We start from the raw sequence: 16259 nt of genomic DNA, 5'->3' as shown, positions 1-16259 counted from the left end.
ATGCAGTGAAACAGAGTCAAATGGCATTACCATTGAAAGATGTAGCATTTACTCGACATATCCTAATTTGCTGTTTGAGGTTGTCATTCACATTTTGTTGATATTAGCCCGTGTATCTCTAAGTTGGGTGGAACCTGCTGTATGTTTTGGCAAGGGAAGGCAAGGCACATTTTATTGCACATTTTCATACCAGGGCAATTCAATTCACAAACAAAAAAGTAATAAAATGCATTTATACTCAACACACATAGAGTTCAAATGGGCACTTGGTGCTCTTGATTTTATGATGTGTGGAAACATTATGATGTGCTTATGAGTCTCAGCCCTTTGATATAACCCATGTCTAACTTTGTTGTCCATTTGTGATGCTTCATCTTACAGGAATAGATGTAGATATTTAGGCACAGACAAAGACATAATATTGTATTACATTACCTATTGCCTGGCTGAGGTATAAAAAGTAAAAGTAAAAGTGAAATAATGATATCACATAGCTGGAACACCATTTACTCCATTAAACCTAATGATGTAGATAGACTGTGTTGTTCCTGAAAAACACTGAAAACCTAACAAAAACCCAAACTTGATCCAGCCAGTGCTGAGTCAGCTGATCATAAGACGTGTACACAGGTCTACTGGTTACTCAGATAAGTTACCTGTGTGTTTCTTTTGACACCTCTGCCCATTGCATTGTGTAGGAAGGACAAATGCATTAAAATGAAATTACAGGAATATTCTACTTGTGGTTAACAGGAAATTTCCAAAGGGAAGCAAAGCAGCTGCTCTTCTCCTGTACACCCTATGGGATGACAAGGACATCCAGGGACACCTAAAAAAGGTAACCCCAACAGCCACTCTCTCTCAAGGATGCATGTGTGTGTGTGTGTGTGTGTGTGTGTGTGTGTGTGTGTGTGTGTGTGTGTGTGTGTGTGTGTGTGTGTGTGTGTGTGTGTGTGTGTGTGTGTGTGTGTGTGTGTGTGTGTGTGTTTGTGTTTGTGTTTGTGTGTGTGTGCACTGCATCAATCTACCTCTTTGAGGCCACTGCTATTGGAGCACACCAACAAAGTGGGGCCCTCGCTCTATGTTTTGACCTCTAATTGTGGGATAATTTTGTTGTAACTGGTAAAAGTAAAAGTGTAAAAACATTTCCTCACTGACAGGTTAAGGTAAGGGATTGTTTTGGTTTGGGCACAGTTTAGCATTCTTTAGCTGTTGTTAGGGTTAATATGAATGGAAGTCAAAGGGAGGGCATACAGTGTGTGTGTGTGTGTGTGTGTGTGTGTGTGTGTGTGTGTGTGTGTGTGTGTGTGTGTGTGTGTGTGTGTGTGTGTGTGTGTGTGTGTGTGTGTGTGTGTGTGTGTGTGTGTGCGTGCTTGCGTGCGTGCGTGCGTGCGTGCGTGCGTGCGTGCGTGCCTGTGTGCGTGCGTGTGTGTGTGTGTTGGTGTGTCTGGGTGTATGTGTGTGTCTTTGTCATCCCACAAACATTCAGACACAGTCACCTACAGTAAAGGGGTGAACCCATGTAAAGACAGAAAGCATTGACAAACATCTGTGAAGTCAATGTGTCATCTGTGACATAAAATTAGCTTATTTCCAGCTTATCTGCAGCAACTTTCTTTCTTAGTTGCTGGTGACAAGAATAGAAAATGTATACATGGTCTCCCAGACATATGGTCGGTGTGGAAGGTGTAAGTCGTTTTCCCCTGATGTTTGCTCCTGGGGTTTTCCCCTGAAATTTGACTCTGTTGGATGGAGAATAATAAGAAAAATAAAGCCTGCAAGACAGGTCTCAGAACGTATGGCATTACTGCCAAAAATGTCACAGTAAAACAATAGCAATGGGAGCCTGGTGTTACAGATTTTATTTTCACTATTATTTGTCTTTGCTAGCCCAGCGTCCATTTTGAGATGAATGTGTGAGTTTTTCCTTTGTTAATCACGAACTTGTGGAGAAACCGTCAATGGGCTGTCACCCCAGAGTCTCTTCTTAGACTGTTGTCGTGTAGACGGATACAGTGGATTTGACAAATCACTAGTGTGTCTCAACATGGCGCTGCAGCCCCCAGGGGGCATTGCGTTGGGGAACCCTAGGGGAGCGTTGAGAAGGATACAGTTAAGAGAGGGCGGTGCTTAGTTGTCATTGGGGGCATTAGTCCATTTACATTTTTTAATAGTAAGGGGGCGTTGGCAGGCTTGTGATGAGGTCAAGGGGGCATTGGGAGGCTTAGGACGAGTTCTACAGTGTGTTTGTTCAAAAAAGGTTGAGAACCACTGCTGTAGATAGATGTTAGATAGCTGGGAGTGGATGGGTGTGGTGCATGGACATGTCTGTGTCTGTCAGTTAGACGGCTAACAGTGATCTATTAATCATGCACATCATTATCATACAAATGTGAGAATGCACAAACACACACACGCACACACACACACACACACACACACACACACACACACACACACACACACACACACACACACACACACACACACACACACACACACCCTCTTCTTTGTGGCTTATTAATTTGCTTGCACTTTTTGAGCATTGGATCACTTGCTCACCAACTCACTCCTCCACTCGCTCACTCGCTCACTCACTCACTCACTCACTCACTCACTCACTCACTCACTCACTCACTCACTCACTCACTCACTCACTCACTCACTCACTCACTCACTCACTCGTTCATTCATTCACTCAGTTGCTCAACCGACCATTCATTCATTCATTCATTCATTCATTCATTCATTCATTCACTCACTCACTCACTCACTCCCTTACGTGTCCTTTCCTTCCCAAAAATGTAGACCCCACATATTAGTACACACATTCAGACACGTCACAGACACAGAGATACACATACGCTCTCACACGTGCACATGTACGTGCACACTGAGCATATCCTCATGAATGTGCATGTGTCAACAAATTTCTCTGTGGCTGCCTCTTTCCCACACACACACACACACACACACACACACACACACAGATAAAATGCATTCAGCCACACCCTTAGTGGAAGAGGTGAAACAGAATCAAGAGAGGAATCCAGGGAGGCAAGTTTTCAGTTGCCAGCTTGACAGCAGAGGTAGAGGGGGGAAAAAATGAAGAGAAGCAGGCGGTCTGATTTTCTCACACATTTAAAGGGACACTATGTAGGATTAAAAGTTGAATTAATTACAGCCAAGTCAGCCAATGCCTATTTGAGTTATTAGTAAGTGAACAATGACTCTCCTGACCACTTTCGCGGCCCGCTGTCAGAAAACCCTGAATGTAACTTTTAGCAGACTAACCCGAACGAACATTGGGGGGAAAGCTTTTCAAACGAAAAATTCCCTTTACGTACCACCAGAGACATATTCACATTTGTATGCAGTGCACTATTGATTGCTGGCACAGTGGGATGGTTTTTTTTTCATGACAGCGTAGATTTAGAGACAAGCATGCCATGGGCACGTTATGTTACCTTGTGTCCCTTTAAATATTTTTTTCGGCTTTTATTTGATAGGACAGTGTGAGAGGTGGACAGGAAGCGAATTGGGAGAGAGACAGGAATATATTTTTGAGCAGTATTATTACGCTGCTACTGTACGTCTACATTATATTCTAGGAGTGCTGTCGCATTTTTTTATTGTTAATTTTCCATTTCCTTTTTGGATGAATAGGAACTAGTACAATCGAGTAGAATCAGGGAAGCCAACAGGGGGGACAAAGGGGTCAGTTGTCCTGGGTCCGGGGGAAAAGGGGGTCCTTATTACATTATATGTATTGGGCCGCGGGCCCTTTTAGTTTATTTTGTCCAGGGCCTGGCCAAAGCTGTCAGTGGCCCTGAGTAGAGAAGAGTAATTTTACTAACCCCGAGGGAAATTAAGGTGTCTGACAGCTTACATAACTACACAATTTCAAAACATACACAAATACATAATACACATTATTGCACATTGCAGTAAACATACGCGTATGCAGGTTATGAGCTCACTTAATTCCGACAGTGTTGTGTCTGTTCAACAACCACCTGGGACACACTTTCCCATGAAGCACTGGCTGTGTTGGCACACTCTTACGTAATCATCCATTCAGTCATTCCAATCTTGAGGAAGAGCAGAACAAAAAGATTAAGGGAGCTCATAACAATCATGGTGTGAACCCAGCAGTCACTTCACATGGAGTCTATTTCTATTTCTATTTACAATTCTGTGTAGCTGTCTTGCCCTAAGGGCTTCCGCACACCGGCTCCGACAGCACTGCTGCGCACTTCTGCTTCTGACAGAATTCGGACCCCCAAACCCAATTTCACACGAACATAGCATTGATAGTTAATGGGCGGCGCAGACAAAATAGAACTTGTCTCTAATTGTCTTGTCTCTTAGGCTGTGTGTGTGTGTGTGTGTGTGTGTGTGTGTGTGTGTGTGTGTGTGTGTGTGTGTGTGTGTGTGTGTGTGTGTGTGTGTGTGTGTGTGTGTGTGTGTGTGCGCGTGTGTGTGTTGAGAGACATGGCATGAAAGCAGCCCTCTGGTTTCAGTCTGGCTGTCTCTCACACTCTGCCTTGGCACGGTGTCAGTGTGTTGTGTTGGGCAGGGGAACGCCCAGGCAAAGTCATCTGCACCGTTTAAACATTACCATGACCTTTACTGCTGACATGTGTTCCACTCATGTGAACGCTGCACAAACTCTATTGTGTGGAAGTGTGTCTGTCTGTGTCTGTCTGTCTGTGTCAGTGTGTCTGATTGTCTGGGGTGTATTTAAGTGCAGCACCTTGAAATGTGTTAACCCAACTGAATACTGTATATTATAGTTATTAATTATGATCATTTATTGATGACAAATTACGATAAGTTGTTTACTGTATATTGTACCTCCTTGTTGTTGTTGATGTTGTTAACCAGCTTATTTATACATTACAGCAAGGGATGAACAAGTCCACATTTGTCAACGAAGTCACGACAGAGGCTCACCGTTCGGTGCAGGTTATTGATTGACAGCAGACAGTATGGCACTCACAAGAGGCTCATGGTAGGTGTCTCTTTTTCAAATGCTGCAACAAAAGTATTTACGTGAACACAAGGTCACACCTGACGAGGAACAGACAATTTGTTGGCTCATTTACCAAACATACATAGCTGCAAGTGTGGTCTAGGTTTCACCTTCCGGTTTCTTGGGTTCCTGTAGACCTATCCTTCTTCTCTCTCTCCATCTCTATCCTTCAATCATAAGACTTTGGGAACATAAAGCTGTGGGACTATAGAGAGGGCAAAATCTGTGAAACTGACACAAATTTTGTGTCACAATGGTCCTTATTCAATACACGGAATTGAACGGTGAGATCATGTTGCACTCTCTCTCTGAATAGTTTTCTTTCCTTTCAATTACAGTTACTGTATGCATGTACTGACAGTACAGATTTTCATTTAACAAGATGCCATGATGTGGAAAAAAAACGTTTACTGACCAAATGCTCATACTGATTTAATACCTTCTCTTTTTCAGGTGAAGACTTGTGTGACACACATTCACACTTGCACTCGCACTTGCACATGCATGCACGCATGCAGGCACACACACACACACACACACACACACACACACACACACACACACACACACACACACACACACACACACACACACACACACACACACACACACACACACACACACACACACACACACACACACACACACACACACACACACAGCCTCACCCACCCTCTGAAAGGATTCCACCTTCTCTGTTTTCTGTGGTGGTGGAGATGATGACTTTTTGGAAGATCAAAACATATGTGCCACTATGGACCTTTTCCCTCCCAACGCTTTTTCAAGAGACCTGCGTTCATTCTATCGACTTATTTTTCTTTGTTTTTCTTCTTTTTCAACGTAAACACGGTACAGTCCTGTCCACATGGATGCATTGATGTAAGCACAACAAGATGCTCAGATTTCAATATGAACACAGACGTCTTCATGAGTGTATTAGAGACAGTCACATTAAAGGGGTGCACTGGAAAGAGACGGGCACACAAAGATCAGCACATGGAAAACCATTAATTATGGTTTTCCATCAGACATTGTATATACTGAATACTGAAATGGGTATGCTGCCCAAAAATAGACACTCAATCATCATAACAGTTTAATCTAACTATCACCATATAGCGCTCAACAGTATATTACAGTCAGAGTATTATTAGTCTGTGTGGATAAATATTGCTTGTTTATGTGCCAATGAAACCCTGAAACACTGGAGAGACCACAACGAGGTGTCTGGATCCATGTTTACCACCCAAATAAGAACCCTGGTCATCATACATGTATTATGAGATATGATAACACATCTGGATTATAGTATTTCCTCTGACCTCACCAAGAATAAAGACCAGTTCAGGGTGTTGTATTTGTGAGGGACTGAGTGGGGGACTGCACAGATCTGAGTCAATTATAGCCTGGCTATTTGTAGGTATAGAGTCGAAAAGAAAAGTTATAAAGTTGTAAAGAAAAGATAAACCAGTTGTTGCAAGAGCCTGGTTGTCATACTGTTATTGCCAGAAAGAAATGGGCTTGGAAAACCTGACCTAGGCTGAAAGTTATGAAGAGGCAGGATCATATGAGCATATTTTAAACGCTTGTGTGGATAGAGATGCAACCATTCAGAGATGTAACTGTCTTCGATGGCATGCTGTCTGTATGGGTAGTTTCTAAGCGGTTCAGATTTTTTTTTCCAGACCAGAAAAAAAATTAGAATAGACAGACTCGCCTGAACGACGTAGCCCCATAATGTACGCCATTCCACCAGTCATTGAAAAGTTAACTACCATAGTACCGGTACTATACCACATGACAGTGCACAGGGCCTTTATAATGCACTATGACTTGGTAATTGGCATTCTGGTAACAGCAAATTTATCACGCAGTGTCTAAACAGGAAACACTAATTTCAAAGGGGGGTCAAGAACAGAATGATAGCAGATTGGTTTTCAGCATGATTTCAAAACTAAGCACTATTTATTTTCAGATTTGAGTTCCCCTTACTGTAATGTTATCTTCCATTAAACAGTATGTACATATCAGAATTCCCTCCATTTAACAGTATATCGATGGTGATACAAGTGTCATCAAACTCCTCTAGAGCAGCATATTTTGGCACATTCTCCTAATGTATCCCGTGACCTGATTAACACGTCTTCGGTCATAATCTGTGTACAGTGTTAGGAATGCTAAGGAAATGCATGTTACCAGGACTACTAATGTTTATTTCTTCGTATAGGGCCTACTGTACATGTACATATTTACATGAATATCAATTGATGTAATTTTGCTGATTTCTTGATTGAAATGTAAGGTGATGCCAAAATGTTTGACCAAGTGCAGTATCATCATGTCTTTTATCATAATGCAAAACTCTACACTGTAAAACATTGCAAGCCAGTTAAACGTTAAAGGTGCACTGTGTACTATTTTTAGTTGTTTCTTCCCAGAGTCCATGTTGCCCATTCACAGTTACCTTTTTCATGAATACTTACCACCACCATCAAATTCCAAGTATTCATTATGACAAGATACAAGATATTTTATTGTCATGTGTACATGAATTCTAGAATCCCTGCTCGGAGAGTCCCAAAAAAGGTAAAAAGTAAAAAGGCAAAAGTAGAAATAAGGAAAAATACACATATATTTAAAAAGTTTTAAAAGCTGCATTTAAAAAAGACTATGATGAGTGAAATAGTGGATTTCTTCCTATGGTGGGTTGGAGTTCAACAGCCTGATGGCTTGAGGAAAGAAACTGTCCCAAGGTCGGCTGGTGTGGGCGCGTATGCACCTGTATCTGCAGGCAGATGGTAGTGGGGTGAAGTGTGTGTAGCTGGGGTGGTGCTGGTCCATTATTATTCGTTTGGCCTTCCTTAGACACAGTTGATTGTAAAGATCCTGGATGTTGAGTAGTTCGGTTTTGATTACCCGTTGATCAGATTTGATGACTCGCTGGAGGGCTCTTCTGTCTTGGGCAGTGGTGCTTCCATACCAGGCTGTGAAATGACCAGTTAAGATACTTTCTATTGTACAGTGATAGAAGATGACTGGGAAAATGGCACTTTTCATACTTGAAAAAGGGGATCTTCTCCATGTCGGACATTTAGAATTTCCAGAAATAGACATTTTTAGCAGCAAAATTTACTGTACTTTGGTCATACTATTTGTTTATTACGAAGTAAATATTCCTGAAAAGATCTAATTTGGCAGCAGACAGCACAGTTTCAATGAACAGCATAGTTGCAATACCTACTCTGTCCACATCCTACACAGGACACCTTTAAAAGGTATGTTGCCCTCCTGCCTTAAGTTTGTAAGTTAACTCAACTTAAGGCTTAACTCAACCCGAGGCTCAAGTAATGCAACGTAATACAGCAGGGCAACTTGCTTTTTTATGTTTAACTGGCTGCAATGTTTTACAGTGTAGGGCGTAAACAAAAAAAAGCTAACAGCAACTTTAACCTGGGTTGTGGTGCTGGCACAGAATTATAATTTCCTCTTTTCCATTTCTTGCTTGGTGTAGGCCAGGGCTGGACTGGCCAGCTGGCATAGCAGGTATTTCCTGGTGGGCCCTGGACCCTCCTGGGCCCCTATTTTCAGATTTTAATTTTTTTTTTAATTAAAAAAAAAAAAATCAGTTCAGTTTAGTGCCGCTAATTTTGTTTTGGAAGGGGGCTTTAATCCAAAGGTGCCTGGGCCCTATTTCTCCTCCCAGTCCAGCTCTGGTGTATATAGGTCTAGATCAAAAAAAAAACCTGCCACGAGCAGTTCTTTTTTACTGTTTACATTACAGACCATCAAGATGCCTTTTTTACATTTTGAAGACAACCAAGATGCTTTTTATGAGTTTTTATTTCAGTTTTGTTTTTGATTCTTGTTTCTGTTTTCGCTAAATAAATATTAATTTCTATTAAGAGATACAATTGTTTTTCTAATGCCAATTTCCCCATTCCTTGGACCATTCTATTATTTATGCCAAAGATTGAATGTAAATGAGTATGACATGCAGTGTTGTAGGTGTGTAATTTGTGTATTTAATGTAGGCATATCCCTTTATGTTTTGGCTCTAAATAAATTAAGGTGGAACTGTTTATGTATTTGAACTCTCATGTCAACTATTAAGAGATTACAAAAGCAATATAACTACTGGTATGGTGAATGGCTGGATTTCATTGACATAATACATAACATTACAGACATTGTCCTGCTGTTGTTTTCTTATGAACACACAATTATTCTTTCCATATAAGTTTACAGACCTTGGTCTGGCGAACAAATAAAAGTTTGAAAATACTGTTCACTTACTCTTGTCTTTTTCAATATAGTGGATACAAACAAGTGGAAACAAAATATAAACCATTTCATTTCACCTTTATTTTATAATCACAAGAAGTCATATTGAGGCTGTTGCCTCTTTTCATAGTGAGCCCTAGTTTATTCTTGCCATGGCTTACTAATAATAATGCTGCCTAGTTCAGACGTACCAGTATTGCAGACCGATCATAGGTAGATCATTCATAGCAGGTTTATGTTTCAGCTGGTGCACCTACAGACACCAGGGCTGGACAGACCACAAACCAACCCATGCATTTTTTTTACATAGACCATCTCCTCATCCCCACCCCTATACTGCAATTTTGATGGGCTCAGTCCACTGTATAATAAGCATGCAATGATGGGTGGGCTGCCCCATCTAAATTGTGGGCCGGTCTCTAGGGGAATATTTGAAACAAACAAAACAAACAAACAAAAAACAAAAGCATCAGCTCCTGATGACTGTCGACCCACCGAGAAAATGCCTTGTATGTCAGATCACCAGCCCAGTCCTGACAGACAATAATAGCCATGCAATAGCCAGAGTAATTTCCAACAGGGCCACTGCAATACCTGGCCAAACGCCCCTGAGATGAAGCAGGTAATAGGGCTTCACTGAGCTTGGGGCAAGCTAAGCGTTTAAGAGCTTTTTCCTTAGTAAGAGGAGGACTCTTCCTGGCATGTTTATGAATTCCTTCTTAGCAATCAAATGGATGTTTCTTAGAGCTACAGAAGTTTGGCACAGGTAGGGTTTGCAACTGTGAATGGGAAAACTTAAGGGGTCGGGGGGGTGGGGATGGGGGTTTCTGGGGTCCGCCACCAAGAATAGGCCTAGTTTGCATTTCTTACAAGTAATTTCCTGCATTTTAACGTCCCATGTCCCGTTTCAGTTCAATACAGAACCCGTACTTTTATCTCTTAATACAGGACGATTCTGTATTTCAAGGGATGGTTAGCAACCCTAGGCACAGGTACCTTGTGTACTGAATGTATTTGAACAGATGAGACATTAGAGCGTGTGGATGGTCTACTTTGAGGCTGGTATGTGTGTGTGTGTGTGTCACCCAGACAGACAAGACGTCTGAGGCACTTCTACAGCCTCCAGCTACAGCCTCCAGCTACAGCGGCCGCCCATAACCATCAGAGGAGGACTTTTTAGGCCATTAGGCAAATCTAGGCAATTTCCAAAGTCCCTGAACAAATTCGCCCTCCATAGAGGGCCCCCAACTGTCACACTAGTCGTGATAAGCACACAAAAAGTAGGCCTGATATTTGTCATGTATGTAAAGTAATTGAAGATATATACGAGACAAAACACTAAAATATCACCCTCGCTCCTTCCATGCCAGTTGGCAACTTGTTTAAAGAATGACTGTAGGGCCCCATGTTTATATTTTGCCTAGGGCCCCAAAGAGGCTCGATCCGCCCCTGATACCCATGATGTCATCCCTCAGGGGTCAGAGCAGGAGTCACCGACTGTTGGAATTCAAAGATTACACACAAATTGAAGCATGTTTAAAAAAAAAAAAAAACTTTGTGAGATAAAACAATGTTGGTTGTGTTTTCTACTGTCAGATGTTCACAATCACATTTTGAAGTGGAATTTTGACACTCAACAAGAAGGCGCAGTGTTTTCATTGTATTACCTATGCACTGTCAGGAAAGGGAGTGAGTTTAATTGCTGTAATGTGTAACTGATGAAAGTGTTTCTCAGAGCAGATTGAGTTGGGTGTGGTGGAGTCTAAAAATGGTGTAGTTTGCAAGAACCCGTCTGAGCATGCTCTGTCCTGTGTGTGTGTGTGTGTGTGTGTGTGTGTGTGTGTGTGTGTGTGTGTGTGTGTGTGTGTGTGTGTGTGTGTGTGTGTGTGTGTGTGTGTGTGTGTGTGTGTGTGTGTGTCACTAAGCTCAATGCCCCACAGCACCCGTGCAAGTTGGTGCAGACTTCTGAGACTTTTCTCAGCCTCTGACACGCACGCACGCACGCACGCGCACACACACACACACACACACACACACACACACACACACACACACACACACACACACACACACACACACACACACACACACACACACACACACACACACACACACACACACACTTTGCTGCCCATAGGGCTATTAGAAGTTTAATCCAAAAACCGGTTTCATTCAACAGCTTTTTGATGTATCGAGGAAAAAAAACTGCCATGGCTAGGGATTGCTTTATTTATTTATCTTTTCAATTTTTCGTGATGACATTATAAGGGCTTAAATGAAGAAGAATAGTCTTTAGAGGGCAGATGGAACAGATAAATCAATTTCAATGAGCACACTATTGCATTCTATGCCATGCATCCTATGTGACACAACTGTTTCGATTAGTCGCCACACTTTCAGTGATTTTATTTTTTTCTCTACCCGTTCATACATTTCCAGTTTGTGAACATAATCACACCTCTTTATTTTACAAGCATACTTTATGGAAGACACAGAAGCGGTGTGCAAGCTACAAGTTACACATTTCAGGGACTTCAGGGGGCAAAAGGCAGAGGTTTATGAAGTAGAGATGTAGCTTACTGAATCCAAGATTCGTTTTTGGAATCGGACAAATTTGGCCTTGTTGACAGGGTTTGGTTTCAGTTTCGGTGATCGGAATAGGATTCAGTATTCGGTTTCAGTTCAGCAAAATCGTAGGCAGTGGATTCGATATTCTTCAGAACCTTAAAAACCAGGATTCTGTACAGTACATCCCTACTACAGTGGAAGTAGAAGTAATCTTACTTATGTCATCACTACACTAGTACAGGGATTCTTAACCTTTTTGAAATTGAGGCCCATTTTTTTCGGTGTTAAGTGGCAAAATTCAATGCTAATAAAAATCCACTCAGAGTGCATCAGGCCAGAGCCATTCATACATAAAAACAATTTAAGTTTATCTTATCTTATCTTATTTGAATGCCTCTCTGACATTTGTGACAGCTCTGTTTGCGATTTGTGATGTATCTTCTGACGGTTGATTCAAGACGCATTTACTTGATGTGCAGATGCGAAACGAGAACAGAAACTCCTCATGGCAAGGTATCAAAAATGGAAAGCATTGTTGCATAATATCATGCAAAGTTCTTTAAATGAATGTATTTTGGCGGACACAAGGATAACGGTTTTGCTTTCAGTAAACAGAATCATTTTGAGTAACGTTTCAATCATTTTTGTAACCAAACGTGAGGATAGAAGACGTCTGCAAATTACACGTCACACCGTTTGGTAGTTTCCCATTGTCCATTCGGGCAAGTGTATTGCCGTCTTGTCTCTAACGTCTTCCACCACCAAAAAACAGCAGTGCGTGGTCATTTAAGCAGCAGAATTGCGCGACAGTAAAAAGACACATGCTGTCTTCAACATCTTTATTTGATAATGCATACAGTTGCACGGCCCTCGCGGCCCTCCAGTGCGAGGTTGAAACTTTTCCGCGGGCCTCAAGTTTCTAAGCACGGCCCAGCTTTGGTTAAGAATCCCTGCACTAGTACATGATCTTACATAGTTTATACATCAATTATTCCAATGTATCTCAAGAATAAGATACACTGTGAGCGTACTTCTACTTGGACTTTTATATCTCTGGCCAAAGGCTTGAAAGTGAGGAAAAGTGAGATGATGTGGGGAGGGTAGGTGTTGTGTCTTTGAAGGCCTGCCATGCACGATCACAGTGCCCTCTACTTCCTCAGGCCTCTCTTGGTCCTCTTTGACCTAGAAACATAAAGAAAGACAGAGTGAAAGGATTGTATGCCTGTCTTTTTCTTTCCCTTTTTTCCAGCAATGGAAGTATTAGATGCAACAAAAAAACAACAAAAAAATGGAAAAGGCCAGGGGGCTTTGGTCGTACTGAACCTGTTGTTCTTGTTTCAAGTTACCAAATCTTACCTGCAACAAAGGACAAAGCATGTTGTGTAGCAACGGACCACAAACATGCCCCTACAGTACCAAATATCTGTTTTGATGGCAGAGAGTGTCTTTATATGCTGGGTTGGCCTGGCCATTTGTCCACACCACTTTCTATAATTAGTTATTGGTAATGGGGGCTCTACAGGGGTGTTAGGGAGCCCTGGGGGTCATTGAGAAGGACACAGCTGAGAGTTGCCATTTTTCAATACTAAGGATTCGTTTGCAGGCTTATGATGAGGTCAAGGTGGTGTTGGGAGGCTTACCGGGCAAATACACTGGCCGCGACAAGAGCGAGACGAGTAACGGAAGTAATTGACTTTGTATTGAGTCGCGCGACAAAAGCGATTCTGGAGACTAGAGGCGATTCGCGTGACGAGAGCGACAGTTTGTAGTTGAACTAATGGGAATGTTATGCAAATGAGCTATGATGCGGTTCAGCGACAAGTCGCGACAGCTAAGAGCGCCTGGAGCCGTACGGCCGTACGCACTGTGCGTACCTTCACCAGTGGAGGGAGTTTCTTTCTTTCTTTTTTTTTAAAAATAAATATTACGCCTATTGTGTCTTCTATGAATGTTGTGACAATACAACATATTATATGAGAAGAGGCAGCATGAAGCAAATCAAAGAGCAGAGACTATGGCTGGGCACCATTAATTTACAAAGACAGATAGCCTGCTTTTTACTCCTGTGCGTAAAACTTGCGCACTCCTGATAAAAAAAAGATAAAGTAACAAGTTCTAGTTCCATCAGCGGAATTGAGTGGCTACCTCCAGTCAGACATAGCCTGCAAATTTCAGTCTAGTAGTTCTAGTTAGCAAGGCCAGCTCTCCATTTCCCACTTGGAATAACACATGTGTCGTGGCGTCGCTGATGACAGAAAAATCAAATAACCGAAGTTAATGTGTTGAAAGTGACAAGTTTCAATCGTAGCCAAAAACTAGTTGTCATGTGGGCTAGCAAGAAGGCATTGGATGGTAGCACTAGGCCTACAGGTAGGCTACGCTGTTTCATTCATCACTGAGCCCGCCGCGGCAAATATTATAGGGTACTTTGCTTCTGGTGTCATATTTCCTAAAGTATTTTGTTTACCGTTCTGTGTATTGTGGCTTTCTACAGAGACGGTTTGATGAGAAGTACGGAACTTTGCTTACTAGCTTCGGACGACAGCACTGACAGCTGGTTAGCTGTGTGTGCTACGCAAATACATTATGTTTGTGAAAGCATTAGTTCTAAAGCAATTCTGCTTGTTTTGATGACACGCAGTTTGGGTGTTTCTAATGCTTATTGTGCACGTTTTCCTGTTTGCTGACATGAACAGCATGCTGCGATTTGTGTGCAAGTGCGTCGGTGGTTCTTGTGCTCTGTCTGTATTGCGCATTTGTGATCAGCCTGGACTAACATTCAGTGCATTCCCTGGTGGGTTATAAGGCTGATGTAGTCGCTTTTTTGCCTTTTATTGCATAATGTGCCCGGGCTTTTTATGGTCCCAGCTCAGCCATGTTTGTGACCTGAACTTCATTCGTGCTGCAGCAGACACCTCTGCGCCAACTTTCTACCCGAGTGGAAAAGTATAACGCTTGAAAAGTTGTATCTAATGATATGGCGTCTGCCATAGCCTACTTGTTTCATCCCCATGCACGAGAGAGAACACAAGTGCATGCATGCAGGCCTTCGTAGTAGGCTAGTCGGGGAAGTCACTGCAGTTCAATGTCACAGTTTTTTTTAATAGTAATAGTAAACGTATGCATGGCTGCATCTAAAGAAGTGAAACGCCAATATAGCCAAAATTGCCAAACAGTTTTCAAAACCGTATACAGACTACCTTATCAATGTCAACAAGTTACAAGTTCAACGAGTTATTCTCTGTCACTTCAATCGCGTCACGGCCGGTGTACTCTACAACGTCAACAAGTTATTCTCTGTCGCTTCAATCGCGTCACGGCCGGTGTATTCTACCGGTTATGGTGAGGTTAATGGGGGCGTTTGTTAAAAAAAGGTTCAGAACCACTGCTCTAAATTGTGGACCAGTCTCTAAGAAAATACAAAAAAAACTAAAACTGTGTGGCAGAGCATGTGGTGATCTGTGAGACTGTGATAACATGGTGTAGAGTTGGACACAGCCACATCATTCACTTAGACACACTGTTCATGTTTTTTTATAATCCTCAAACAGGAAGAGCACAGTAGCTTTACCTCAGATCAGTTACATACCAGACTCCCATGACTATATTCTGCCCTCGGCAGACACCTGAAATGTGCCTCTTGAAATATGGTTTGTTTTGGACTACATCCAAACAGACATCAATGGCATTCACCATTGAGCATGCATGTATTCCCATGTCAAACAAACACCACATATTTCCAATGACCGCATAGAGCATGATGTTCTTGAATGTGCGAGATAACACATACCTGACATGAGGGCAATGCAAGTCAACTTAAACTTCAGTCATTAATACATTTCAAACACCAATATGGCTACCCAGTCATAGCTTTCTTAACTCACATTAAAAAATCAAGCAAGCAGATCATTAAAAAGTTCATGGTAAGGCTTAATCAAGGTCAGCATCTACAGTAAGTACATTTTATTATACTGCCAAGGGAAATACAGGTGCCCCAACATTACATATCACATAAAAACATATAGCGTTGAAACAGATGACAGTGTAAAAAACATACATGTATCTCAAAAGAAGGTAAAAAAATTGTGGAATAAATGATTAAATGAAAGAGATGAAGGATACTGAAAAGATCTGAGATGAAAAGGGGACAATAAAGACACCTAAAATGACAAAACCCAAGAGAATGGTTTGTCTATGGTCTTCTTTCAGACTTGCTATCCAAACTGTATTCTATATGTCTTGTGGACATTATAGCTGGCTTTGGTTTAGTTGAGAGCATGCTCAACAGATTAAAACAGTTCAATGTACAGTCAGAAGGATCTACAAAACAAATATATCGGTGTGTTATTCTATGACACAGGGTCGGAGATGTGTA

General features: G+C 41.8%; 2 protein-coding genes across 7 annotated transcripts in view; one reads left to right on the top strand and one right to left on the bottom strand.

The window, feature by feature from the left end:
- The window catches only part of LOC134457398 (plakophilin-1), a 35407-nt gene extending 27012 nt beyond the window's left edge, over positions 1 to 8395 (top strand). For both annotated transcript variants that reach the window (XM_063209414.1, XM_063209413.1), the window contains exons 12-14: positions 754 to 838; positions 4906 to 5014; positions 5489 to 8395. In XM_063209414.1, coding sequence (XP_063065484.1) covers positions 754 to 838; positions 4906 to 4980 — 160 coding nt within the window. In that variant the 3' untranslated portion in view covers positions 4981 to 5014; positions 5489 to 8395. The remainder of the gene's footprint in view (positions 1 to 753; positions 839 to 4905; positions 5015 to 5488) is intronic.
- Positions 8396 to 11777: 3382 nt separating this feature from the next.
- tnnt2a (troponin T type 2a (cardiac)) overlaps positions 11778 to 16259 on the bottom strand; it is a 30233-nt gene continuing 25751 nt past the window's right edge. For all 5 annotated transcript variants that reach the window (XM_063209407.1, XM_063209408.1, XM_063209409.1 and 2 more), the window contains one exon: positions 11778 to 13066. In XM_063209407.1, coding sequence (XP_063065477.1) covers positions 13033 to 13066 — 34 coding nt within the window. In that variant the 3' untranslated portion in view covers positions 11778 to 13032. The remainder of the gene's footprint in view (positions 13067 to 16259) is intronic.

This window comes from Engraulis encrasicolus, chromosome 10 (assembly GCF_034702125.1).
Source record: "Engraulis encrasicolus isolate BLACKSEA-1 chromosome 10, IST_EnEncr_1.0, whole genome shotgun sequence".
NCBI classification, from domain to species: Eukaryota; Metazoa; Chordata; class Actinopteri; order Clupeiformes; family Engraulidae; genus Engraulis; species Engraulis encrasicolus.
The sequence above is the reverse complement of the archived record's forward strand: the minus strand, read 5'-3'. Positions and strand labels throughout refer to the sequence as shown.